The sequence below is a fragment of the Caretta caretta genome, chromosome 1 (genome assembly GCF_965140235.1).
Source record: "Caretta caretta isolate rCarCar2 chromosome 1, rCarCar1.hap1, whole genome shotgun sequence".
Classification (NCBI taxonomy): domain Eukaryota; kingdom Metazoa; phylum Chordata; order Testudines; family Cheloniidae; genus Caretta; species Caretta caretta.
The window spans coordinates 49,032,397-49,058,120 of NC_134206.1; the positions used below are offsets into that span (position 1 = coordinate 49,032,397).

Here is a 25,724-nt window from a genome sequence, read left to right on the forward strand (position 1 = left end):
CATATTTTTTCCTTCTATCCTACCTCTTCATTTTTTGCTTTTTTAGCTACATAGCACACACATCTGCATTGTCATATTTGTAAATAAATTTTAGCATGATTAATCAACATTTTTCCTACTCTTTTAATGTAATACAAAGAGTTTTATCACAACAATTTTTTGTCTACCACTGACTTTTTGTTGATTTACTTAGGCGTGTTAGCTGTATGTGTAATTCATACTTATCCCTTTTCCTCCAAAGTTTGTAACTTTTATTTCATTTTATAATTAAACATTTTTTCTAAGTGAATATGTTTAAATCTACTGAACTGATGCTAAAGTCCCTTAACATAAAACAGGTCCACTAGGGACAGAGGCACATTTCTTCCCTATATGCTTCATGGTTGATGCACCTGCAAGAGTGACCGATAGTTCAGTTTCCATGACCCTTCAGTCTGGAGATTACCAGTGAAAATTTGGAAGGTGAGTTGTTTGTGGTATGGACACTTATGTTTTCTCTTAGGTATGAGAAGAGCAACCTTTCAAATATCCCATTAATCAGCAGTGGGAAGTAAGGATGTTCCTTTCCTATTGACTCAAATTTGAAACATAGACCTAACCATACTTTCCTCTCAGCATCCATCAGGGGGATGGGGTTTGCCCATCCACACAAGAGGATACTGGGCCTTCCCAGAAACCTGGTGGATTCCAGGAGGGCTTGGACCACCTATACAGAGGCCCTGTATCACCACCTGGTTCTGGGCCCCAGCTCTCCATCAATACGATTCTTAGGAACTCCGCTGCTCAGGGATGGTTCCAATGAGGTAGCTAAGCCTTGGCCTCCCTTCTGCAGGGGTCCATAATCTATCTGCTATGCTTAGACTCAGACTGCTGAAGAACTGCTATAAGGAATGCTTAAAGTGTGCCTGGTCAAAAGGGGACACTGACCCCACAAATAACATTTCTACAACTCCAGCTGGATTGTTGAGGGAGCATTTCTGGTCAGCCTGGGGGAAACTCCCTTCTGATTGGCTGCTTTTCCCACTGCCCTACCCTCCTGACAGTCCAGACAATCAGGACTGTTACAGGAAGCAGGCAAAGCTTCCTCTCCTCAATTACCCAGCAATAATCTCACAGGAGGGGAGGAGGGAGCTAAATAGCCCACCAGCTTAGTGCAGCTACACCCCTTCCTCTTACCTGCCTTCCTTTGACCAACTGGCCAGTTCCTCTGCTTCTCCCCCCCTCCCCCCAACCCTGCCTCTCTGCAACACCCCTCCTGGGAAAGGGGAGAAGGGGACCTTGCTGCAGCTTCCCAGGCCTGGGAAAGTGGGAGGTGAAGAACAATTGGAACTGTAGGAAGAACTGGGGGGGGGGGGGGGGAAGAGTAGGAAGACAGATGTGGGGCCAGAGTTAATGAAAAGTCAGGCAATGTGATAGCAATTTCATTTCTGTAGCTAGACCCCCTCCTACCTACCCCCCTCACTTTTTTCAGACCATTTTAAGAACTGATACTGGACAACAGGAGGAGTTAGTGGAGAGCAAGACATAACTGCTGTTAATCAGTAACAACAGATATGTGAATAGGTTGTTCAATTTCATATTTTTTGCTGTGATTTTCTTCTACTCATACATGTTTTTATTTGGATTAGAAAGAATTTCAAATTGGCCAGTTACTAGTCACCACCTTAAAACAGCCAGACACTCTAAATATAGACTAGGGGTACTGAGGGAAGCTCCAGTATTTGTTTTTCTTTTGTTTCAGTTCATGTGCGCAGACCCATGGATGAGGGAAGCATTAACAGCTCTGACTATGCTCTGTCCCAAGATCAAATTACGTGGTAGTTATATTACATGATTGGTATATTGACTCTTGTGGTGAGATAGTGTCACTTTGTACAGTCAGATATAGGGCACATCTAGAAAATTAATGTCTTGTGCATTAGCCAAGCAGACATTCACTTAATTTCTTTTTGTCGTCTTGCCTCTTTGAGCTCTTGTGCTCCATATATTCCAATTTTGTGTGTGTGTGTCTCCACAGATCTCTCCTTCCTCTCACATTTGAAGCTCTCAGTCTTACCCGCTATCCTTTTGTTTGATGATGGCCTCACTTTTATTTTTTTCTACCAATGGTCTAATGTCCTCTGCACTAAACTTTTTATTTTTCCAACCCTTTTGACCTTTCTTCAGAGACTATTTAAAATCCTGCTACCATTTTTATTTCACTGCTTTGATTGTTGATCCCCATTTTTTTTTTTTTTTTTATTTTCCTGAGCATTGCTACTTGGTATGTTTTCATCACATGTTCTTGCTCTACTTCTTTTTTTCTCATATTTATTTTCCACACAGTTCTCTCCTCCAACTAATTATTTATTATTACTATTATTATTGAAAACTTTGTAATTGCAACCTCATTGTTAAGTATTTTAAGGTAACTGTTTCATTTGTAGCCCCGCCCACGTTGAAAAGACAACACTGGCTATACGTGTTCTTAAAAAGAACATTAAATTTCTTTATTGGATAATTTCACTGTAGAACTTTCATCTTCTAAAGCAATGTTTCCCGGTGGTCGGGGAGGTGAGAGGGGGGATTAGGCAAGTTAGGAGCTTCAGGGCAGAAGAGAAGATAACATGGGTGGGAAAGTTGCAGGTGAAATCTCCACCTTCCTCCTGCATTGCTGTGTCTGCAGATAAAATGTCAGGTTGTACACTGAAAGCCACCCACCTTCCCCCCCTGTAGCCACTGTGGCCCCCCCACACAGCTGATAGGGGGAGCAGCTCTTATATAGAAGACTTCAGGCTCAGGCAGCTGCCCATCAGCCCAAGTTCTTTTCTCCACTCCTTCAGCACTCCAGTGAGCCTTGGGTGCCATCAGTGGATATCATGCACCTTAGACATCATGGATTCTTCTGGTGAATGGGGATGGGAAAGGGTCAGAACTACAACAGAAAGGGTGGAAGAGAGGAGTAGAGCCTGGTAACAGAGCAAGGAAAAAGAAATAAAGGGAAAAAGACAATGAGGAGAAAAGAGAAGAGACAGAAAAGCAGACTGACAGGAAAGAGAAAAAAGATAGATGGCAGCAACAGTGTTAGGATATGGTTATGAAGAGTAGGGGTCACCCATCCCACATCCATCTCAAGAGTGCAGGGTGCTCTCAAAAAAGGGTTAAACTACCAAATCCATAATTCTTAAGATGCAAAACTGTTTCTCAATGTGTTATCTAGTTGAGCAATAGCAGGGAAGGAACTGCTTTGGGTTATCTAAAAATAAACAGAGAGGCAGACAGCCAAAGATTAATTCTCTTATCTCTGGTTTCAGAGTAACAGCCGTTTAGTCTGTATTCGCAAAAAGAAAAGGAGTACTTGTGGCACCTTAGAGACTAACCAATTTATTTGAGCATGAGCTTTCGTGAGCTACAGCTCACTTCATCGGATGCATACCGTGGAAACTGCAGCAGACTTTATATATACACAGAGAATATATCTGTTTGCTATCTGTCTGTGTACTTGTCTACCTTAATCTGCCTGCTGTTAGAAGTTCCTCACTTGTAAATTATGTTGTATATTGGTTTAGACTGTGCAATTATTCTTCATAAATTTGTATCAGTACAGTTCAGCTGCTGAGTTTGCTCCTTTTTTCTATTTTGTGGCTTTTATCTGCCAGTTAAATGAGTGCTATTTTATGGTAGCTACTGCCACATACAGCTGTGACTCAGTAGTTACTGGCTGATGGCCAGAACTAGCCTCTGTATTATAAAAATTCCATAGACTTCACCATCCAAAAGCTGGATCTGCAGTGGAGAATTCTGCTGTTTGTAACTATTTGTATTAGAGCCTGCCAATATATCAATTCACACTATCTTGCTTTTGTCCATACTGGCATTGTTTCAACCGTTTAATTTGCACTGCCTTTGGGTACCTATCCTCCAGTTCCTGGCATAGCTTACAGAAACAGGAAGACCTGGAAAGGCCATCAGTCCCCTGTGGGGCAGTAGTGGGAGGCCTATCTGAAGCATCTTCATGCTGTCCACATTGGCACTAAATTGGTTTAGACCTGCTGAAAGCTATTCTAAATAGTTCTTAAAAATGCAAGAAAACAAGTTGGAGCTTGTGTGAGTTTGAGGTGTATTGCAAGTGTTTTAACGGGTTAGACCGCTTAGAATGGTACATTCCTCTGGTGTACTCCATGCTTGCATCTCTTGTTTTTAACTTGCCTTTTGCAGACAGTCCTGTGACTGTTGTGACTAACATATCCAATACCACCTATTTCTGCTTTCTATATTACTAAGTGAAGTTATTAAAAGCATTCAGGCTGCAAGATCTTTTGGTTTATTTAAGTTCAATGTAAAATCTATTTCCTATAAAACCCCAAGGCAGGACCAATATTTGCAATTATTTCAGTTGTTTTGAATAACACTTAGGTTGTGTAGGTACTGCCAAAATCTTCCAATATGAGTTCCTAAAGTTTGGCACCTAAAGCGGTGGCCTTATTTTCAAGGGTGCTGTGCACCACTATCTCCCACTGACATTACAGCTAAGGGTAGAAACTAAAGTCAGCATCTGTGAAAATCAGGCCACTGATTTAGCTGCCCAACTTAGGGCACTCAATTTGAAAATTCTGGCCAAAACATCCTAATGGGCTAATTTTCAATTAAATGCTGCTGCATTGTATTTGCTGAAGTAATTTCATGGATAAATGTCCAATGATGGTAGTCAGAAAAAGCTATTGTACCTGTGTGTTACCATCTGGAAGTTGGTTTGGGAACAAAGATGTTGCATGACTGAGCCTCATGACAAAAATCCTGAATTCACTCAAGTTAGGTTTGAGCAAAGAAACTTGAAATAACCTACAGACATTTTGTGAAGATAGTGTGATGTGGCAGAGCCAAAGTTCACTGTGGCATATAATACAGCCTATCTATGACCCTAACATTAGACAGAGAAAAGAAGAGCTGTTCATGTCTTTCAGAACTCTAGTGCAAGCTCTGTGCTTGAGACTTCAACTACATATTAAAACCACCTGCAACGATAAACCATTACTCTCAGTGAAAGAAATTAATTTAATTTTGTCAGACCTCCAACCTCCCATTTCAAATGAGGAAGGAAGGAAAAATTATAAAATGTTAGTGATATTCCTAAGTTTCTTTCAATTGCCAGTCCAACTGAATACTGGACTCATAATCACAAAACTCAAATGTAATTAATTTTTCCTCAAATGCCTCTAAAATCAAACCATTCTCTCTCTCTCCTGTATTTGCCTCTTTCCCACTCCCCACCAGATATGCTTTCTTTCTCTTGGTCACTTACACATGATCTCATAATTATAATTAAACGACATATTGTTGATTACCCAGGACTTTTACGGTCATATAACTCAGGTTTTTCTGCACCAAAAGCACAGTACCCTACCACATGAACTAATAGAAATACCTTTAGACTGTAGCAGTATTAGGGTTTAGGAAACACACAAGAGCAGATCCAACATTCTACCCAGTAAAGGACAGTGCTACGTTTACACACATTATACTCTCTTGTCTCCCTCCTGCCCCGCCTAGCTTCATTTTTACTTCTTTTCCCCTCTTTGTGACAGATTCTATCCCATTCCAGCTTTTGAGAGTAGCCTTCATAAAGCAAAGGAGTACTAGTGGCACCTAAAGCATGCAACATAACTGAAGAAGTCTGTATGTAGATCCCTCCTGAGCCAGTTGGAGCTGCTTCTTTAGCTGGGGAGACCTTAAATTCACAAGGGATAACCTCTTCTTAGCAACCGAGTTCATCCCCTCCTCAATTCTCTCATCCCTGGATGACACAAGGAGTGAGAGACCAAGTTGGTCTTAAAACTTGATGTGCTGCCAGAGGACCAGCCTCCCTTCTGTCTGCCTCTCCTCCCTCCCCACACTTCATTTTCCCCACTTCCCTGACTTTTTTCATCCCTTTATTTGCTTTCTCCAACCTCCCTTTCAGTTTGATCTAGCTCTCTCTATCTTCCTTCCCCTAAGATGTCATTGTTCTTTTTCAGACACTGGCCGAGGCAGCCACAGAATGCCCGTCAGTTTTACCTTACAGCTCTGTGGTGAAAGTGGTATGTGCAGCAGCAGTACAGACACAAACCTGTGCTGCTGCCTGGATGGCTGTCTGAGAGCCTGCCTCCCATCCACTCCACAAAACCAAAGCCTGTGTATTTCGATCACATGTCCAAGTACTTTTGTGCATGTCAGAATGGGAGGGCCACTAACTAAGGTATGCATGTTCTATTGCAAAAACATGCATTTTCTTTGTACCATGCTTAGGTTTACATATTGAATCTCATTACGATCTAGACATCTGAAAGATTTTAGAACATTTTGTTTCTTTGAGCAATATATAATGTGACGGTAGTGATATACAGCCAAATGTTGGGGTTTTCATGAATTAAAGTGATAATACAGCAAGTATATTAACTTTGAACTATTTTGCTTTTGCAGAATTTTATTATTTTAAATGTTTTAACATTTCAAAATCCCAGGCATCTTGTGTTTAGCCTAAACATCCTTCTCTTTGGTTGCTTTTGATAGAATAGGTGGTCTCTGAGACCATAATTAACTGGACTTTCTTACACACTACACAAAGGTGAAAGTTTCGGTGTTATCTATTTTTTCCCTTTTTGGATCTTAAAATGCCTAATTAGATAGAGAAGGAGAGAGTATACGCTCTCTTTATATAGGTTTATTAATAGACAAGGTTACACTGGTTTTGCATTTGAAAAAATAAACATAGCATCATTAGATTTGAGAAAACTATCAAAAGTGTGACACTTTACACTTACATTTTTAGTATCTTTCTCTGAGAAACTCAAAGCACTTTTCAGACATTAATTAAGCCTCATAACAAACCCAGGAAGGTAAGTACAGCAGAACCTCAGTTACGGACAGTTTGGGAATGGAGGTTGTCCGTAACTCTGAAACGTTCGTAACTCTGAACAAAGCGCAGTTCAGGCTCCAGATCCAGCGGCTGAGACTCCAGGCCAGGATTCAGCAGCAGTTGAGCAACGTAGTCAGCCTGGCATGAGTTTGCAAGCTTGTTCCCTTCCCGACAGAGGTAGGGGTGTGTCGGGATGTGTGTGTGGGGACTGGAGGATAGCTAATGTGATGCCAATTTTTTAAAATGGCTCCAGAGGTGATCCCAGCAATTACAGGCCAGTAAGCCTGACTTCAGTACTGGACAAACTCGCTGAAATTATAGTAAAGAACAAAACTGTCAGACACATAGATGAACATAATTTGTTGGGGAAGAATCAATCTACTAGAATTCTTTGAGGGGATCAACAAGCATTTGGACAAGAGGGATCCAGCTGATGTCTTGTACTTAGATTTTCAGAAAGCCTTTGACGAGGTCCCTCACCAAAGGATCTTAAGCAAAGTAACCTGTCATGGGATAAGAGGGAAGGTTCTCTCATGGATTGGTAACTGGTTAAAAGATAGGAAACAAAGGGTAGGAATAAATGGTCAATTTTCAGAATGGAGAGAGGTAAATAGTGGTGTCCCCCAGGGGTCTGTACTGGGACCAGTACTATTCAACATATTCATAAATGATCTGGAAAAAGGGGTAAACAGATGGCAAAATTTGCAGATGATACAGAAGTACTCAAGATAGTTAAGTCCCAAGCAGACTGTGAAGAGCTACAAAAGGATCTCTCAAAACTGGGTGACTGAGCAACAAAATGGCAGATGAAATTCATGGTTGATAAATGCAAAGTAATGCGCATCGGAAAACATAATCCCAACTATATATATAAAGTGATGGGGTCTAAATTAGCTGTTACCACTCAAGAAAAAGATCTTGGAGTCATTGTGGATAGTTCTCTGAAAACATCCACTCAATGTGCAGCAGCTGTCAAAAAAGAATGTTGGCAATCTTTACGAAAAGGATAGAAAATAAGATAGAAAATATCATATTGCCTCTATATAAATCCATGGTATGCCCACATCTTGAATACTGTGTGGTTACCCCATCTCAAAAAAGATATATTGGAATTGGAAAAGGTTCAGAAAAGGGTAACAAAAATGATAGGGGTACGAAACGGCTTCCATATGTGGAGAGATTAATAAAACTGGGACTTTTCAGCTTGGAAAAGAGACCACTAAGGGGGTATACGATTGAGGTCTAGAAAATCATGCTTGGTGTGGAGAAAGTAAATAAGGAAGCTGGGAATGGGCGACGGGATGGATCACTTGATGATTACCTGTTCTGTTCGTTCCCTCTGTGGCATCTGGCATTGGCCACTGTTGGAAGACAGGATACTGGGCTAGACAGACCTTTGGTCTGACCCAGTATGGCCGTTCGTGTGTGTGTATGTGTAAAGAGCAGAGAGGGGTGTAAAAACAGCACAACCAACTCCCAGAGGAGGGGTGGGGGTGAAAGCTGCGCAGACCCCAGCGTTGCTCCTGCTCTGCTGTCTCTGGCTGTCCTGGGCTGGCAGGCACAGCATCTTGCTGTAAGTGGCTGCCCCGCGAGTAGGGATGGGGGCAGGGGCAGGCAGCCCAGATGTGCCTACCTTTAAGATTCAATATAAGCACAGTACAGTATATGCTTTTTTTTTTTTTTAAATCTCTGCTGCTGCCTGATTGGTTACTTCCGGTTTCACATGGTGTCCAGTTGACCCGTCAGCCCGTAACTATAGTGTTCGTATCTTTGAGTCTCTACTGCAGGGATCGGCAAACTTTGGCATGCAGCCCACCAGGGAACTCCGGTGGTGGGCCAGTTTGTTTACCTGCAACGTTCGCAGGTTCAGCCGACTGCAGCTCCCACTGGCAGCGGTTCGCTGCTCCAGGCCAATGGGGGCTGCAGGAAGTGGCGGCCAGCACATCCCTGGGCCCACACCACTTCCCCCAGCCCTCATTGGTCTGGAACAGCGAACCGCAGCCAGTGGGAGCTGTGATCGGCCAAATCTGCAGCCGCTGCAGGTAAACATACCATCTTGGCCCACCAGCGGATTTTCCTGACGGGCCGCATGCAAAAGGTTGCCGATCCCTGCTCTACTGTATTATCTCCAATTTACAGTTGGAGAAACTGAGCCATAGAGTTTGTGACTCACCCAAGATCACAGACCAAGTCAACTGCTGAGAATCTTGGCTCATAGTCCTGTGCTTGCTACTACACCACATTGCAAAAGTCATACAGCTACATAATCTATGCCTTCCAACCTCTGAAAAGAAGTCATGTTCACATAAAGAAAAGGAGTACTTGTGGCACCTTAGAGACTAACCAATTTATTTGAGCATAAGCTTTCGTGAGCTACAGCTCACTTCATAAAGCTTATGCTCAAATAAATTGGTTAGTCTCTAAGGTGCCACAAGTACTCCTTTTCTTTTTGCGAATACAGACTAACACGGCTGTTACTCTGAAACATGTTCACATAACTGCTTTAAAGCACAGATGTCTAAAAAAAAATACTCTTGGTACTTTTGTAAACAGTTACTTTTTCTGCCTGATTCTGCCCTTGTTCTGTGCAAAGAACTCCAACTGTTTGGGAGTTTCTCACACTCAGAATTGGCAAAATACAGCCCCTACTTAGCAAAATAAGCATGAGAACCAAATTAAACAACCACCATCACATTGTCCCTGAAATCTTGGAGCAAGATCTTGAGTTCTGTCCAGAAGTTACATTCTGCATGAATGTGCCTATACGTTTACTGATCATTTAGTTGCAGGAAAGTTTAACTCCAACTGCTGCAAAATGAAAAAATATGGTGATGTATGTGTTTAAAAACGAACACTTACTTTCTGCCAACATGCTGTCACTGTGGCAATGAAACTGGTATTTCTGTATGCTGATAAACTTAAACTGACCTTGTCTCTTAACTCTGATGTTGCAAAACACTGTCTTGCCCTCTGGCTCAATCTTAGCCTCCGAATCATGACCTTTACTGTAAACAAATAGTTTAGATAGAGTAAACAGCCCATTCTTTCTTTGACTGTCAGAGGAAGAGGTGGCTATCTTGAGAGAAATAATATTGTCCCCTCAGAATTGCTACTTCAAAGTTTCTTGAGCAAGAAAACAGATAAGCATCCTTTAGTAAAATTCACAATTTGAGAAAATAAGCTGCTTAATCAGGACAAGTTAATTGTTCTGCCTTATCTCACTCCAGACACAGCTCACATACATTCACATATTTCACATGGTGGCTTTGATATTCATCCTCATAGCTATCTAGACTGTATCTGCAGGGTGTTTGTAAACTCAAAACTAGCATTACCAGTTTCACCCCATTGGTATTTAGGCCTAACAGCTTCCAATCTATTTGTGCTTCAAAAAGAAAATTATATGACACAATGTACATTACAAATTATGAATCATTAGCACATTTGATATGTTCTGTTTTTAGAAGCATATATGTAAATGCCTATTGACAAGAGCATAAGCTTACATTAATTGAAAGGAGATGTTTACATCTGGCTTTGTAAAGTAACCAAACTGAAATATTGTAAGTAATAGGTTCTCATGTTTTCTGTAAACTCTTTTACAGTCTATGTAAAAGACTAATTGTCAAAAGTTTTCTCTTTTCACCTTTATTATTTAAAGTGCACACACTACTCCTAAAAATCACCGGTGTCAGTCTACCCATATTAAGTACATGTTGATTTTTAACTGAAGTAAAGTTATATCACTATCAATAGTGTCACCATAAATATTACCTTGAACAACATAATGCCTACATTTTATCAAAATCTACACCAGGCATTGAAAATGGGAAATTTTGTCACTAATACAAATTTAGTAGTAGATTTTGAGCAGAATTGTAAAAAGAAAAACCCACGTATTAGTTAGATTAGTACACACAAAACTATATAGAGAAAGAAAAGACAGAAAACATAGCTGGTAGCAAGATCAAAGGATGCTTGTAACTTAACCTTATCAGCTCTGTTTTCTATTATTAAACAATGTCATTGGACTTTAAGTACTAAAATGTGATAGGGAACAGTTGTCTAACTGCTAATATTAATTCCCATGGGTTGGGCCATTTTATTGCCTAACAACCTACACTCTATTGTCTTAGCGTGATTATAAAATATATAACTTTTATTTACAATAAATTGTTTAAATATTTTGCATCTTGCTAAACAATAATTTTGTCACTAGAATTGACTATAAGGCTGCTTTAGGGAAACAGTATTTCCTCTATTTGTAATGAAATTCTCATCATTCAAGTATTTTCAATATCTAGCTTTACAAGCCAGCACATAAACCATGATATCTTTCTCCTTCCCCTCTCCTGTTCTGCTTGAACTCTAACACCAACTTTCCAATGGGCTTTAACTATAAGAGGCAATTATTTGCTGCTTAAAAAGTTGAACTGGGGGTGTTTCTTGAGACTATTTAAAATATTCTGTATGAGCTCCTCACTCCTGCTCCAGCCACTTTATGCTAGGTAAAAGAGCCAGAGCAGCATAAAGGGGACCGAAAAGCCTCTATTTGGCTGAGGAGGATTTCCCCCAGCGCAGGTGCAGTGGAAGAGAACTATAAGGTTGTTGGTCGAGGATTCTATGACAAGCCCTGGTGTAGGGGAATGTGTCAGTGGTGGGACAGAAGCACACAGCACTGCAAATTCCAGGCACTGCTGTGGCTCGTAGGGCAGCTTGGGCAGGTTGTTGTAACATAGACAGCCCCAGGGTTGTCCAATTTATGCTGGAGACCTCTCCACCCTCCAGAATACCACAAGACTGGGAGGAGGTAAAGGTAGCATAAAGCCACCAGATACTCTCCCCACACTTAGAGCTGCGGATTCTCATCCTCTGTGTATTGGTTTACTCTCTTCTGGGTAGGAACTGTATCTCTACTTGTAATAAGAGTAGTAATAGTAATATAGCAATACAAAAATACCGTATGTAGAGAAAAAAACTCATACAGTACAGGCACTGTTGGAAGGAGATGTCCCAGATGACTTATCTGATAAAAGAACTGCAAACGGTTGTAGGTGTATATAATGGATGAGAACAGAGTCCATGATGGCATATGTTGCTTAAGGGTTTCTAGGGAAGTCCTTGTATATGCCCATGGAAGGTCCACTTTAAAATTTTTTTTTAAATTTAATGTATCAAGGAAAGAAAACCAATACAAAAAGAATACCAACATCTGGTTCTGTTGGATTTTTCAACAGCAATTGATGATGCTGACACAAGGTATTGTGGAATGGACAAACAGCTCTTCAGTCGCTTTGTTCCTTCTTCTTGGAGAGATCCCACAAGGTCATGCTGGCCAACTGTTGTCCACTCTAAAGGCACTCACATGAGATCTGCAGGGTTCTGTCTTGTCACCTCTCCTGTCCATTGTTTATATGAAATAACTAAATGAGTTGGGAAACATTTTTCAAGTTCACACATCATTCTACATTCTTGGTGTTTTACATCAATAAGGATAAAATGAAAGTCCTTTTTTTTGCTGAGAGCACTGTATATTAACTCTTCAAGGCTTCCATATAACCATTTCAGACTTAACTATATGCCTGTTTCTGTCCATGAAAACAAGTAGTTAATGTTCAGCTTCATTTTGCGTAGGTGCTGAAATGCAAGTAAGCAGCTGGGGAGAGGCCTCCAGGTTCATGGATAACATTGCTGGGAAAATAATTAGAGCTTTCAGGTGTTTTTAATCACAGAATTTGAAAGACATTGAGTTCTAGAAAGCATACTGAAATGGATATTTCATCATTCAGATTGGGAAAGGCATCATAGGTTACCCATATCCAACAACTGGTACAGTTCCAAGATTTTTATTTGTTGCCTATTTAATTGCTTAGGGTTCTAATGCATCTAACAGTAGTTCCACACACCCATTCTGTTCACTCCTCACAAAGCAAGGGTTCACTGGAACATCTAGAAGGACATTTAGTATGGTGTACACCAGGGGTTCTCAAACTGGGGGTCGGGACCCCTCAGGGGGTCACGAGGTTATTACATGGGGGGGTTGCGAGCTGTCAGCCTCCACCCCAAACCCCGCTTTTCCTCCAGCATTTATAACGGTGTTAAATGTATTAAAAAGTGTTTTTAATTTATAAGGCGGGTCGCACTCAGAGGCTTGCTGTGAAAGGGATCACCAGTACAAAAGTTTGAGAACTACTGGTGTACACTTAAGGATCATTCATATTTAGAACACATGCACTTTCACAGAAAGTACCTTTTTACTTGTAATACTGATTGCAACTGTTATTTCCCAGAAAAGACTTTGGTGAGCTGACACAGGAGAATACCAGTCTCTTTCCCTATGGTGGTGTACAGTCAGAGCCATTATAGTGGCCCACTGCATTGTGTATCATGTTCTCTGCCTCAGTAAGAAGTGGTTTACTTGGATTAGAGCCAACTCTCTAATCAGTAGCAATAGGTCAGAATTTAGAGGGGGATGGCTATACAGGGGTTCATATTAAGGAGAATTATGTGCAGATTACACATTATTAATAGTCAAAATTAAATTCCTACAATATGTTAATGAGCTACAGGATCTATTATTCACAGCCCATAAACTTCTCGATATCTGGATATGCATTCAAGATCCTAATAACCTTATAAAAGGGTTGGAGTGGAGACTAAAATAAGAAGTAACGGAAGGAATTTGACAAAAGGGTTAGAAATGAGTATCGAGAGACAAAGAAATACAACTATATGGAACAGTACTTCCTTTGGGAATGGCAGTATCATTAGTCCTAGCATTTCTCAGAGCCCTCTATCAGTGGGACCACTCACTGCATGTCTGAGGAGGGATACAGAGCTGACCCTCTTAAAAGTAGGAATCAAAAGAGACTGGAATTATTGGCTGAAAAGTTATATATTGGCCTATTAAATTAAGGGGAGACTTTGAATGATCTGCTATGGTTGTTGGATCAGGTCCCAGTGTTTGTGCAGAGATGCCAAATACATGACAATATCATTTGTTTTGTGCATCATGGTAATACAGTAATGGGTGTAGATATAAATATTGTACAGTACAGATACTTTAAGAATCAGTGCATATAATGAATCCTGTGTCCTTCCCACATATGTAACCTGAAAGTAGCCTGGTGAAGCCAATTTAAATTAAGGCCTTGATCCCACAAAGTTGGGATGAATTGCAGTTGTTAGTGATAAGATGCAAGATTCATGGAGTTTTTCAAAATTGTAACCATAGATCAGGGAAGTTACTCACGCTTCCTGCTCCTGCCTAGCTTGAGTGAGCGTGGTCACACTGCAAAACAACACTCAAGCCACACACAGTGATTTGTAATAGCAGCTGAGAAGTTGCACTAATGTGAGCTGTAGTCTGTACCTTCTGGGAGGCCAACTAACACAAGTTAGATGCTCCATCACACTCATGTTGAGGGGTTTTATGTGGGAAGGGGACCCAAGTTAGGGGCAACTTGAGTTATTACTAGAGTTACCCCTACAGTGAAGATAAGCCCTCTGTTGCTTTTTGGACATAAAGGTGCTGCAGATGCAATGTTATGGACATCTGGGAGCCAGTACCTCACATCTGTTCAACCACAACTTCTGACTGCTTACTAATTTGCACCGATAGGCTCAGAAGGATTGTGTGGAGTGGTCTGACAACGTATTTATATTGCAAAGTCCCCCTAGTGGATTTCATGGAGTCTATGGCATGTCTCCCTTGTCATGGTAAAAGCGCTGCTAAGAGTAGGGGTTAGGGTTTATTTATTTATTTTTTAAGAAATGTGAGGAGTCAGGCTGGGGTTATGGAGTGGAAAGTTCCTACAATGTTAGGCCTTGCATGACTATTGCCCAGAAAAGACTTTGGTGAGCTGACACAGGAGAATACCAGTCTCCTTCGCTATGGTGTTGTAGAGTCAGAGCAATTAAAGTGCCCCATGGCACTGTATATCACTTTCTCTGCCTCAGTAAGGAGTGGTTTACTTGGATTAGAGCCAACTCTCTAATCAATAATTGTCTCATTTTTTATCCCCACCTCCTGCACCCCATCTATATCCATCTGTCTCTTGTCTTACACTAAGGCCTCGTCTACACATAAACCACTGCAGCTTTGCTGCTACAGTGCTTCAGTGAAGATGCTACCTATTCCAATGGGAGGGCTCTTCTCAGTGCAGATAATCTACCTCCCCAAGAGGCAGCATCTAGGTCGAGGGGAGAATTCTCCCGTCAACCTAGTACTGTCTCCAAAGGTGAGGTTGGTTTAACTGTGTCGCTCAGGGGTGTGGATTTTTCACACACCTGCATGTTTATTTTCTAGTGTAGAACAGTCCTTAGATTTGCAAGGTCCGTGGGACAGAAACTGTTTTTCGTTCTATCTGTGCAACACCTGGAACAGTGGGGTACCCGGTCCATGGCTATGATTCCTAAGCACTATGAGTTAGAGTTACAAAGGGATTTACGTGCCCACCTGTCACTTTAGATGCTTAAATCCAAAACACAGATCCTCAAAAGCCCTGCCCAGTGGCTACCTAACTGGAAGTGCCTAAATTTCTGCTAGTGGACATGTACAATGCTGCTTCAGTCCTGAGGCCTAGGGCCTAGCTGGATCCTCAAATTATCTTTCCCTCACCTATCTCACCTGTGGTGCCCAATCTGGGAGGTGTTGTCAGAGCATGCCTACTAGGTCAGGACCAGCACAACCCACAGGTGGTGGCACCACCCTAGTTTATACTCCCATAGCCATGGAGTTAGTGCACTCACCTATGATGTTAGAGGCCCAGGTTCAAATGCCCACTCTGCTTAATGTGGAAAAGCGACTTGAAGCCAGGTGTCCCATATCCCAAGTGAGTTCCCTAATCATTGGGCTATAGAATTAATCTCTTACCCCTGAATCAAAGTGGAACAACTTCAACAGGAGAGTGGGAAATAGCTGCCCTAGAGTACCAAATGCCAAGTGGTTAGTAGGGAGGGAGACCTGGCTTCAAGTCCCTGCTCTACATCTCTCACAGTGTGGATTTGAACCCTGGTCTCCCACATCCTGAGCAAGTGCTGCACTACCTCTTCCTCCCTTTTGTTTTGAGAAAGGACTGATCTGGTTTAGGTGCCTAACTGTTGGAGAGGGTTCAGAGCTCCGACTCCCAAATAGAGAGGGTGGTGCCTCTCACTAGACATTTATCTCTGAGGGGCATGCACATCCCTCTCCTCAGCTCTTCCTACTGTCCAGCTTAGGTGGCTCCCCATTCAGCCTGCTGGCTTTTGTGAATCCCATTCTTAGGTGTCTTATCCTCCCTCAGACAATGCAAAGGGAGCCTGAGCACCAAACTGAGGGCTGTGGATGCCAGTAAGGCATTGCACTGCTGAATCTAAGTCCCCTTTGTAGCTCTAGGCTTATGGTAACACAAATTACAACTATAATAAGCAGAGAGAGTAAGTGGTTTAATGAGTTCACACAAGAAGTCTATTGCAGAGCCAGGAAAGAACCCAGAGCACATGAGTTCCAGTCTAGTGCCTTAAGCACAAAACCATCCTTCCTCTGCTATACTTTGTGGATGCAACATATTTACCCGCGCCCTTAGATTATTAGCCCTTCTTAAGAACACCATTCAGTTTGGCACTGAACTTTCTCTGAACAGCAGCATATACAGTAACAGTGCTATAGGTGTGATTAGAAGTAATTATTTCTAAGGATAGATTGATAAACTCAATTTGTTGCAACAGTTCTGAAGAAAAAGCAGACTGACTGTTGAATGTTGTGCTTGTTTAAGGGTTTTGCAAGCTACTTTTCCCATGTTTCAGAGTAGCAACCGTGTTAGTCTGTATTCGCAAAAAGAAAAGGAGTACTAGTGGCATCTTAGAGACTAACCAATTTATTTGAGCATAAGCTTTCGTGAGCTACAGCTCACTTCATTGGATGCATTCAGTGGAAAATACAGTGAGGAAATTTATATACACACAGAACATGAAAAAATGGGTTTTATCATACACATTGTAAGAAGAGTGATCACTTAAGATGAGCTATTACCAGCAGGGGGTGGGGGGGATGATGACGACCTTTTGTAGCGATAATCAAGGTGGGCCATTGCCAGCTGTTAACAGGAATGCCTGAGGAGCAGTGGGGGGGGGGGGGGAGGGGGGATAAACATGGGGAAATAGTTTTACTTTGTGTAATGACACATCCACTCCCACTCTTTATTCAAGCCTAAATTAACTGTATCCAGTTTGTAAAACTATTTCCCCATGTTTATTTCCCCCACCACTCCTCAGGCGTTCCTGTTAACTGCTGGCAATGGCCCACCTTGATTATCACTACAAAAGGTTCCCCCCCCCCCGCCACCTTGCTGGTAATAGCTCATCTTAACAGGTTTCAGAGTAACAGCCCTGTTAGTCTGTATTCGCAAAAAGAAAAGGAGTACTTGTGGCACCTTAGAGACTAACCAATTTATTTGAGCATAAGCTTTCTTGAGCTACAGCTCACTTCATCGGATGCATACTGTGGAAAGTATAGAAGATCTTTTATACACACAAAGCATGAAAAAATGGGTGTTTACCACTACTGTCATAAATATAAAGGGAAGGGTAAACCCCTTTGAAATCCCTCCTGGCCAGGGGAAAGCTCCTCTCACCTGTAAAGGGTTAAGAAGCTAAAGGTAACCTCGCTGGCACCTGACCAAAATGACCAATGAGGAGACAAGATACTTTCAAAAGCTGGGAGGAGGGAGAGAAACAAAGGGTCTGTGTCTGTCTGTATGCTGCTTCTTGCCAGGGACAGAACAGGAATGGAGTCTTAGAACTTTTAGTAAGTAATCTAGCTAGGTATGTGTTAGATTATGATTTCTTTAAATGGCTGAGAAAAGAATTGTGCTGAATAGAATAACTATTTCTGTCTGTGTATCTTTTTTGTAACTTAAGGTTTTGCCTAGAGGGGTTCTCTATGTTTTTGAATCTAATTACCCTGTAAGATATCTACCATCCTGATTTTACAGGGGGGATTTCTTTATTTCTATTTACTTCTATTTTTTATTAAAAGTCTTCTTGTAAAAAACTGAATGCTTTTTCATTGTTCTCAGATCCAAGGGTTTGGGTCTGTGGTCACCTATGCAAATTGGTGAGGCTTTTTATCCAACATTTCCCAGGAAAGGGGGGGTGCAAGTGTTGGGAGGATTGTTCATTGTTCTTAAGATCCAAGGGTCTGGGTCTGTAGTCACCTAGGCAAATTGGTGAGGCTTTTTACCAAACCTTGTCCAGGAAGTGGGGTGCAAGGTTTTGGGAAGTATTTTGGGGGGAAAGACGCGTCCAAACAGCTCTTCCCCAGTAACCAGTATTAGTTTGGTGGTGGTAGCGGCCAGTCCAAGGATAACGGGTGTAATATTTTGTACCTTGGGGAAGTTTTGACCTAAGCTGGTAAAGATAAGCTTAGGAGGTTTTTCATGCAGGTCCCCACATCTGTACCCTAGAGTTCAGAGTGGGGGAGGAGCCTTGACAACTACAAATGGTTTTCTCTCCCCCCACCCCACTCTCCTGCTAGTAATGGCCATGTAGACTCCCTCCTCAGGCCGTTTGCTAACAGCACTCCCAGCCACCTTCGAGACACCACTGACTTCCTGAGGAAACTACAAATCCATCGGTGATCTTCCTGATAACACGATCCTGGCCACTATGGATGTAGAAGCCCTCAACACCAACATTCCACACAAAGATGGACTACAAGCCATCAAGAACACTATCCCCGATAATGTCACGGCTAACCTGGTGGCTGGACTTTGTCCTTACCCATAACTATTTTACATTTGGGGACAATGTATACCTTCAAATCAGCGGCACTGCTATGGGTACCCGCATGGCCCCACAGTATGCCAACATTTTTATGGCTGATTTAGAACAACGCTTCCTCAGCTCTTGTCCCCTAACACACCTACTCTACTTGCGCTATATTGATGACATCATCATCTGGACCCATGGAAAAGAAGCCCTTGAGGAATTCCACCATGATTTCAACAATTTCCATCCCACCATCAACCTCAGCCTGGACCAGTCCACACAAGAGATCCACTTCCTGGACACTACAGTGCTAATAAACGACGGTTACATAAACACCACCCTAACCGGAAACCTACTGACCGCTATTCCTACCTACATGCCTCCAGCTTTCACCCTGACCACACCACACGATCCATTGTCTACAGCCAGGCTCTGCGATACAACCACATTTGCTCCAACCCCTCAGACAGAGACAAACACCTACAAGATCTCTGTCAAGCTTTCTTACAACTACAATACCCACCTGCAGAAGTAAAGAAACAGACTGATAGAGCCAGAAGAGTTCCCAGAAGTCACCTACTACTGGACAGGCCTAACAAAGAAAATAACAGAATGCCACTAGCCGTCACCTTCAGCCCCCAACTAAAACCCCTCCAACGCATTATTAAGGATCTACAACCTATCCTGAAGGATGACCAAACACTCTCACAAACCTTGGGAGACAGGCCAGTCCTTGCCTACAGACAGCCCCCCAACCTGAAGCAAATACTCACCAGCAACCACATACCACACAACAGAACCACTAATCCAGGAACCTATCCTTGCAACAAAGCCCGTTGCCAACTGTGCCCACACATCTATTCAGGGGACACCATCACAGGGCCTAATATCAGCCACACTATCAGAGGCTCATTCACCTGCACATCCACCAATGTGATATATGCCATCATGTGCCAGCAATGCCCCTCTGCCATGTACATTGGTCAAACTGGACAGTCTCTACGTAAAAGAATAAATGGACACAAATCAGATGCCAAGAATTATAACATTCATAAACCAGTCGGAGAACACTTCAATCTCTCTGGTCACACGATTACAGACATGAAAGTTGCGATATTACAACAGAAAAACTTCAAAACCAGACTCCAGCGAGAGACTGTTGAATTGGAATTCATTTGCAAATTGGATACAATTAACTTAGGCTTGAATAGAGACTGGGAGTGGCTAAGTCATTTTGCAAGGTAACCTATTTCCCTTTGTTTTTTCCTACCCCCTCAGACGTTCTTATTAAACCCTGGATTTGTGCTGGAAATGGCCCATCTTGATTATCATACACATTGTAAGGAGAGTGATCACTTTAGATAAGCTATTACCAGCAGGAGAGTGGGGGTGGGGGGAGAGAAAACCATTTGTAGTGGTAAACACCCATTTTTTCATGCTTTGTGTGTATAAAAGATCTTCTATACTTTCCACAGTATGCATCCGATGAAGTGAGCTGTAGCTCATGAAAGCTTATGCTCAAATAAATTGGTTAGTCTCTAAGGTGCCACAAGCTCATCTTAAGTGATCACTCTCCTTACAATGTGTATGATAACACCTATTTTTTCATGTTCTGTGTGTATATAAATCTCCTCACTGTATTTTCCACTGAATGCATCTGATGAAGTGAGCTGTAGCTCACGAAAGCTTATGCTCAAATAAATTGGTTAGTCTCTAAGGTGCCACTAGTACTCCTTTTCTTTTTACTTTTCCCATGGGGCTGAAACCTAACTTTTCACCACTGTGAATCTATTTTCCTCCCTTCCCTGCATCCACTTCTCTTGCGTTACTCCTCCCTCCTAATGGGGCCTGATTAAGGTGCACAAGTGACTTAGCTACAACACACACAAAACTAATCATCGCTGCATGCAAAAGTATTTGTGAAACCAATCACATTGGTGACACTGCTCTCCTATGCCAGTTGTTTGCCTCAGTTCACCAATAAACTTGTGTACGCATTTAACTTGCCTGTTAACTGACATCACACAGAAAGAGCAGAAAAATGTGAGGGATTGTTTCATATTCACAGAATGGTAGTACATAAAGCTGAATATGAAACATACATGGACAGACACCAAAGAAAAACCCCCAACTATACAAACAGTTAGCACACAGCAAGCTAGGCTGTAATTCTACCTTGCACTAGCCCGTCACAGGCTAACTGTCCGTGTGGACCCTGTGGCCATGCAGTAAAAGTTCCCTAGCACACTTTGATATGCTCTACTTTGAAATGGAAGTAGCTCAAAGTGCACTACAGAAAGTGAAGTGCAGGGCAGCAGGGTCCACATGGAAGGTTAATGCACAGCAGACTAGTGCAAAGTAGATTTACATCTGAGCTTGCCCTGTACTAACAGTTGATATAGATGTGCCCCCAGCCTCAACTCCCATTAGAAGACAATGCTTGATGTACTACACTAACCTCTAATACTGCAATGAGGGTTTTATCAGATTTGCACTTTGGCACAGATCCTTCAGAGGAAAAAAAGGATGCTCTTACACTTTAGGCAGTGGCATAGATCATGGGAAAGCTGGGTTTATTCCTGACTCTGCCACAGACTTCCTTTAGGGCATGGGACTGACAATCTCCCAATTCCCCATGCATAAAATGAGATACTTCCCTACCTCATAAGTGTATTGTGAGGCTAAAGTCTTTGGTTGAGATCTTCAAGCCCTTTAGGCTGAACAAAAGGACCAGAGCAGCATAAAGGGGCCTCAAAAGTCCCAGTTCCACCTGAGGTTTCCTTTAGTACAGCCAAGACAGTAGACAGCTGAGAGTCCTGATGCAGGAAGCACACTGGGAGCAGGAGGGATATGTCAAGAGTGAGGCCATAACACTGCAGTCTACAGGGCAACTGGGGGGGGGAGGGAGGCTGCCATAATTCAGAGGCCCCAGGACTGTGTATGGTATGCTGGGAGCCTCTCCAACTCCTGGATCAAGAAGGCAAAAATGCCTTAAAGTCCCCCCTCCCCTGCACTGCGCTGCATAAGAGATGCAGCACAGAATCTTGCCCGTGGTATTCGTAAAGTTCTTGTGTAATCCAAGGTTTTTCTCTTCACCGAAGCTGTCTGCATGGGAAATTAAGCCAAATTAATTAACCACATGAATTTAACACATATTAGTTAAAACATATTAATCCTTGTGTGGATAAGATCATTTGGAAGTAAAGTGGCCTTAAGTTTGCTTTAGCTTTGAGTTAAACTACAGCAAAGATTTTTGTTTTGTTTTGCAGTGAGGAGCTTTTGAATACATTCGAAAGGCTAAGCACCAGGTATGAACAATGAGAGGTGGAGAGTGCACAACAGGAGGAAGAAAAGGTATCACAGAGATGAGAATTGGTCTGTGTAGGTAAAGTGGCTAACAAGTGTTGACAGGCACAGTGTACAAGTCAAAGAATACACTAAAAGAAGAAAAGTCACAGCTTCTATGTGGTCCAGTCACTGCTTAGTGTACATTTCTGTTCAGTTCAACTTTATTAACAAAACGGATACAACAGCGATAGTCAGTTTCTACATTAGCTTTCCTTCCGCAAAGGGCGGGGGGTGGGGAGGGTTTCCCCCAGTGCGAAGCCACTGCTGCCACCTTGTTCACTTTACACCACCGCCACCCAGGAGCGTGCCAGACACGGGACCGCTGTTCCTGAAGCCCCGAGGAGAGGAACCCGGCACTTCCTCCCCCAACGCTGCAGAAAAGGGCGGGACCCAGCTGAGGGCGCTGCCGCTGCCGCTTTACAGTCTCGGGAGACGCTTTAAGGCCGCAAAGGCCCCGCCGACGCTGGCCGCATGAGACAACAGCCACGAGCGGGGCAGCCAGCAAATGTGCCCCGAAGGGCAGCGCGCTCCCCGCGGCTGGGCCGCGCTCCGTGAGCCTGCGCCCGCAGCGCGACTCCGGCCTCGCCTCGCTCCCGTCCCGGAACTGGGCCCCGCCCGCCAGCGCTAGTGCCCCCGGCGGACAGGGACGCCTCGGCCCGGGGTGGCTGCAAGGCCGGCGCTTGGCCCCGCCACACCCTGCCCTGTCGCGGCAGCCCCGCAGCGGGAGCGGCCCAGAGCAGCGCGGGGCGTCCCTGCCCCAGCGGGGTCACGACACCCGGGCGCCCCCCGTTACCTGGCCCGCGTGGTTTTCCCGGAGCCGGGCAGGCCGCGCAGCAGGTAGAGGCGTTTGCTGAAGCGGCGCCTGCGGGGCTGCGCCCGGGCCGGGGGCTGCAGACTCAGGCCCCCGAAGGCGCGGACCAGGCTCCCCTCCATGGGCGCGCGGCGGGCCGGTCCCGGCCGCAAACAGCGGCCAGTCAGCTGCTGCGAGCGGCTTGGCCTCCACTGAGCATGCGCGCTAACAGCCCAGCCGGGCATGGCCACGTGCTCCGGGGCGCGCGGGGATGAACAGGGCGGGGCCCAGGGGCCAGCTTCCGGGCGCGCGGGAGGAGTGGTGGGGTTGAGACCGTGCGCGAGGCGCTGCCAGCCGCGGGGTGGGGGGGGGGGGGGCGGAGCTAACCGTTACCCCAGGTGCGCTCAGACGGCTGCAGCGCCTGCAAAAAAAAAGGGGGAAAGAGGGGGCGCGGCTCGTAGCATCGGGGCCCTCCCAGTGCTGTGCCCGTCAAGGCACCGTGCGAGAGCCCAGTGTCTGACCACGGCCCCGCCTGATCTGCTGTAGTGAGTCGCTAAAGGAGCGGCGATCCTGTGACATCTGTTTCAGACCCGCCCCCACCAAAACCAGTTGCGATGGTCAATGTTTGACAGTTTAGCACGTGACAAAATTTGCCTTCGCGGCTGGCCTGGTTGCCTGAAGGGGGCGGCCTTTCCCTTGCCAGCCATGTAAATGGATTTTTTTTTTCTACACAAGTTTATTTTTGGACTCATATGATTCCAGGCTGACTGATTTCCTGGGTTGATGGCAAAACTTAGGGTTTCTTTAATCGACCAAAGGGGATTGTACCTTTGGCAGCTGTTATTTTGGCTTTATCCAGCATCCTTGTCCTTTTTCAGGTTCCCCACTTGTGTGTAAAATATGGATCACTACAGATCTAATGTTTGATTATCTGGGTACATTGCAGTAAATATGAACAAGAAAAGGTTAAGTATTTGTGGCACAAGGAACAGGGAGGAGAGACGGATGAAGACTTGCTCCATTTAGTATCATAAGGAGGCAAGGGATGAAAACAATTAGTAACAGGGAATAGGAGAAAACAGAAGTATAAAGGATAAATCATCTAACTTGCCACAAACACAAGACTTATAAAGGGACACCAGCAGTGAAGACACATATTCCGCTCTGCAAATGCATTGTTACCATCAAACCATTACCTTCTAATGCATATAGCAAATATTTCTGCGTTCCAGTAATGAACTGGATCCAGGAGTCTAAAGTTTACAGTTTATATAGACAACAGATCCCTCCCCTTCCTTTGGTTTGTAAACACAGAAATCAGTCAATGTGGAAATCTTTTTGGTATTTTTGCTTCAGACCCAACATTCGGAAAAACAATCTCCTTTATTTTCAGTCTCTGTGCCATAGAAGGATGAGTAAAAGAAGCATGGATATCAAGTGACTTCTGAAAGTGGCCATTTGACAATCAAAAATTATTACAGTTTTTTTATTTCAAAACCAGAATGGGTGGCTATGTGGATATAAGCCTAAGGATTACTGAGGGTCTTGGATTCAGCACCAAATTCTACAGTGAATACTTCTCGCAGGTTCTTCCTTACATTTATAACACTTGATTGTAAACTGAGGTCCTTCCATGATGGTGCCACGCTTGACAAATTTCTGTAATATAAAAGAAGAGAGCCTGCTGAAGCATCATAATAACCAATAACCAATGCAGATTTTAAAAATACTAACTGTTGTAAACATTGTTTCAATATTGCCACATCCCATCTTATGACTAAAGGAGAGTATTAGAGGATAATTGTTCACCTCCAGTCCCTGATAAAGGGATCTATTTCCTTCTCAGTTTTAGCAGTTTGATTTTCATTCCTCCTTTTGAAGGAGGTACAAAGAGGGATTTTGAAGGCTTAGCCCTGGTCTACGCTACGGGGTAGGTCGAATTTAGCCACATTAGGTCGATTTTAAAATGAACGCGTCTACACAACCAACCCCATTCCGTCGACCTAAAGGGCTCTTAAAATCGACTTCTGTACTCCTCCCCTGCAAGGGGAGTAGCACTAAAATCAACCTTGCTGGATCGCATTTGGGGTAGTGCAGATGCAATTAGACAGTATTGGCCTCCGGGAGCTATCCCAGAGTGCTCCAATGTGACCGCTCTGGACAGCACTTTTAACTCCGATGCACTAGCCAGGTACACAGTAAAAGCCCAGGGAAATTTTGAATTTCATTTCCTGTTTGGTCAGCGGGGTGAGCTCAGCAGCACAGGTGACCATGCAGTCCGCCCAGAATCGCAAATGAGCTCTAGCATGGACCGAAAGGGAGACACTGGATCTGATTGCTGTATGGGGAGAAGAATCTGTGCAGGCTGAACTCCGATCAAAAAGAAGAAATGCTAATATATATGCCAAAATCGTACAGGGCATGGTGAAGAGAGGCTACATCAGGGACACACAGCAGTGCCGTGTGAAAGTTAAGCTCAGGCAAACCTACCAAAAGACAAAGGAGGCAAACGGTCGCTCTGGGTCAGAGCCCCATAGATGCCGCTTCTATAATCAGCTGCATGGCTTTATAGGCGGGGACCCTACCACTATCCCACCACTGTCTGTGGACACCTGCAAGGGGGGACTCTCACGCAACAAGGAGGATTTTGCAGATGAGAAAGACGAGGAGGAGGAGATGAATGCGCAGCAGGCAAACAGTGAATCAGTTCTCCCCAACAGCCAGGACCTTTTCATCACCCTGGAGCCAATACCCTCCCAAGTTGGGATCCCTGACCCTGAAGCTGGAGAAGGCATCTCTGGTGAGTGCACATTTGTAACTACAGTACAGGGTTTAAAAGCAATAGTGTTTAATGTTTGATTTGCCCTGAAGAATTGGGATGCATCTGCGGCCAGTACAGCCACTGGAAAAGTCTGTTAACGTGTCTGGGGATGGAGTGAGAATCTTCCAGGGACATCTCCATGA

At 43.6% G+C, this 25,724-nt stretch overlaps 2 protein-coding genes across 14 annotated transcripts in view; both read right to left on the reverse strand.

Moving 5' to 3' along the window:
* N4BP2L1 (NEDD4 binding protein 2 like 1) overlaps positions 1 to 23,020 on the reverse strand; it is a 64,237-nt gene extending 41,217 nt beyond the window's left edge. For all 7 annotated transcript variants that reach the window (XM_075127875.1, XM_048847363.2, XM_048847353.2 and 4 more), the window contains exon 1: positions 22,764 to 23,020. In XM_075127875.1, coding sequence (XP_074983976.1) covers positions 22,764 to 23,005 — 242 coding nt within the window. In that variant the 5' untranslated portion in view covers positions 23,006 to 23,020. The remainder of the gene's footprint in view (positions 1 to 22,763) is intronic.
* Positions 23,021 to 24,014: 994 nt separating this feature from the next.
* LOC125635479 (NEDD4-binding protein 2-like 2) overlaps positions 24,015 to 25,724 on the reverse strand; it is a 103,581-nt gene continuing 101,871 nt past the window's right edge. For all 7 annotated transcript variants that reach the window (XM_048847215.2, XM_048847223.2, XM_048847239.2 and 4 more), the window contains one exon: positions 24,015 to 24,419. The gene's annotated coding sequence lies outside the window, so the exon portion shown is untranslated. The remainder of the gene's footprint in view (positions 24,420 to 25,724) is intronic.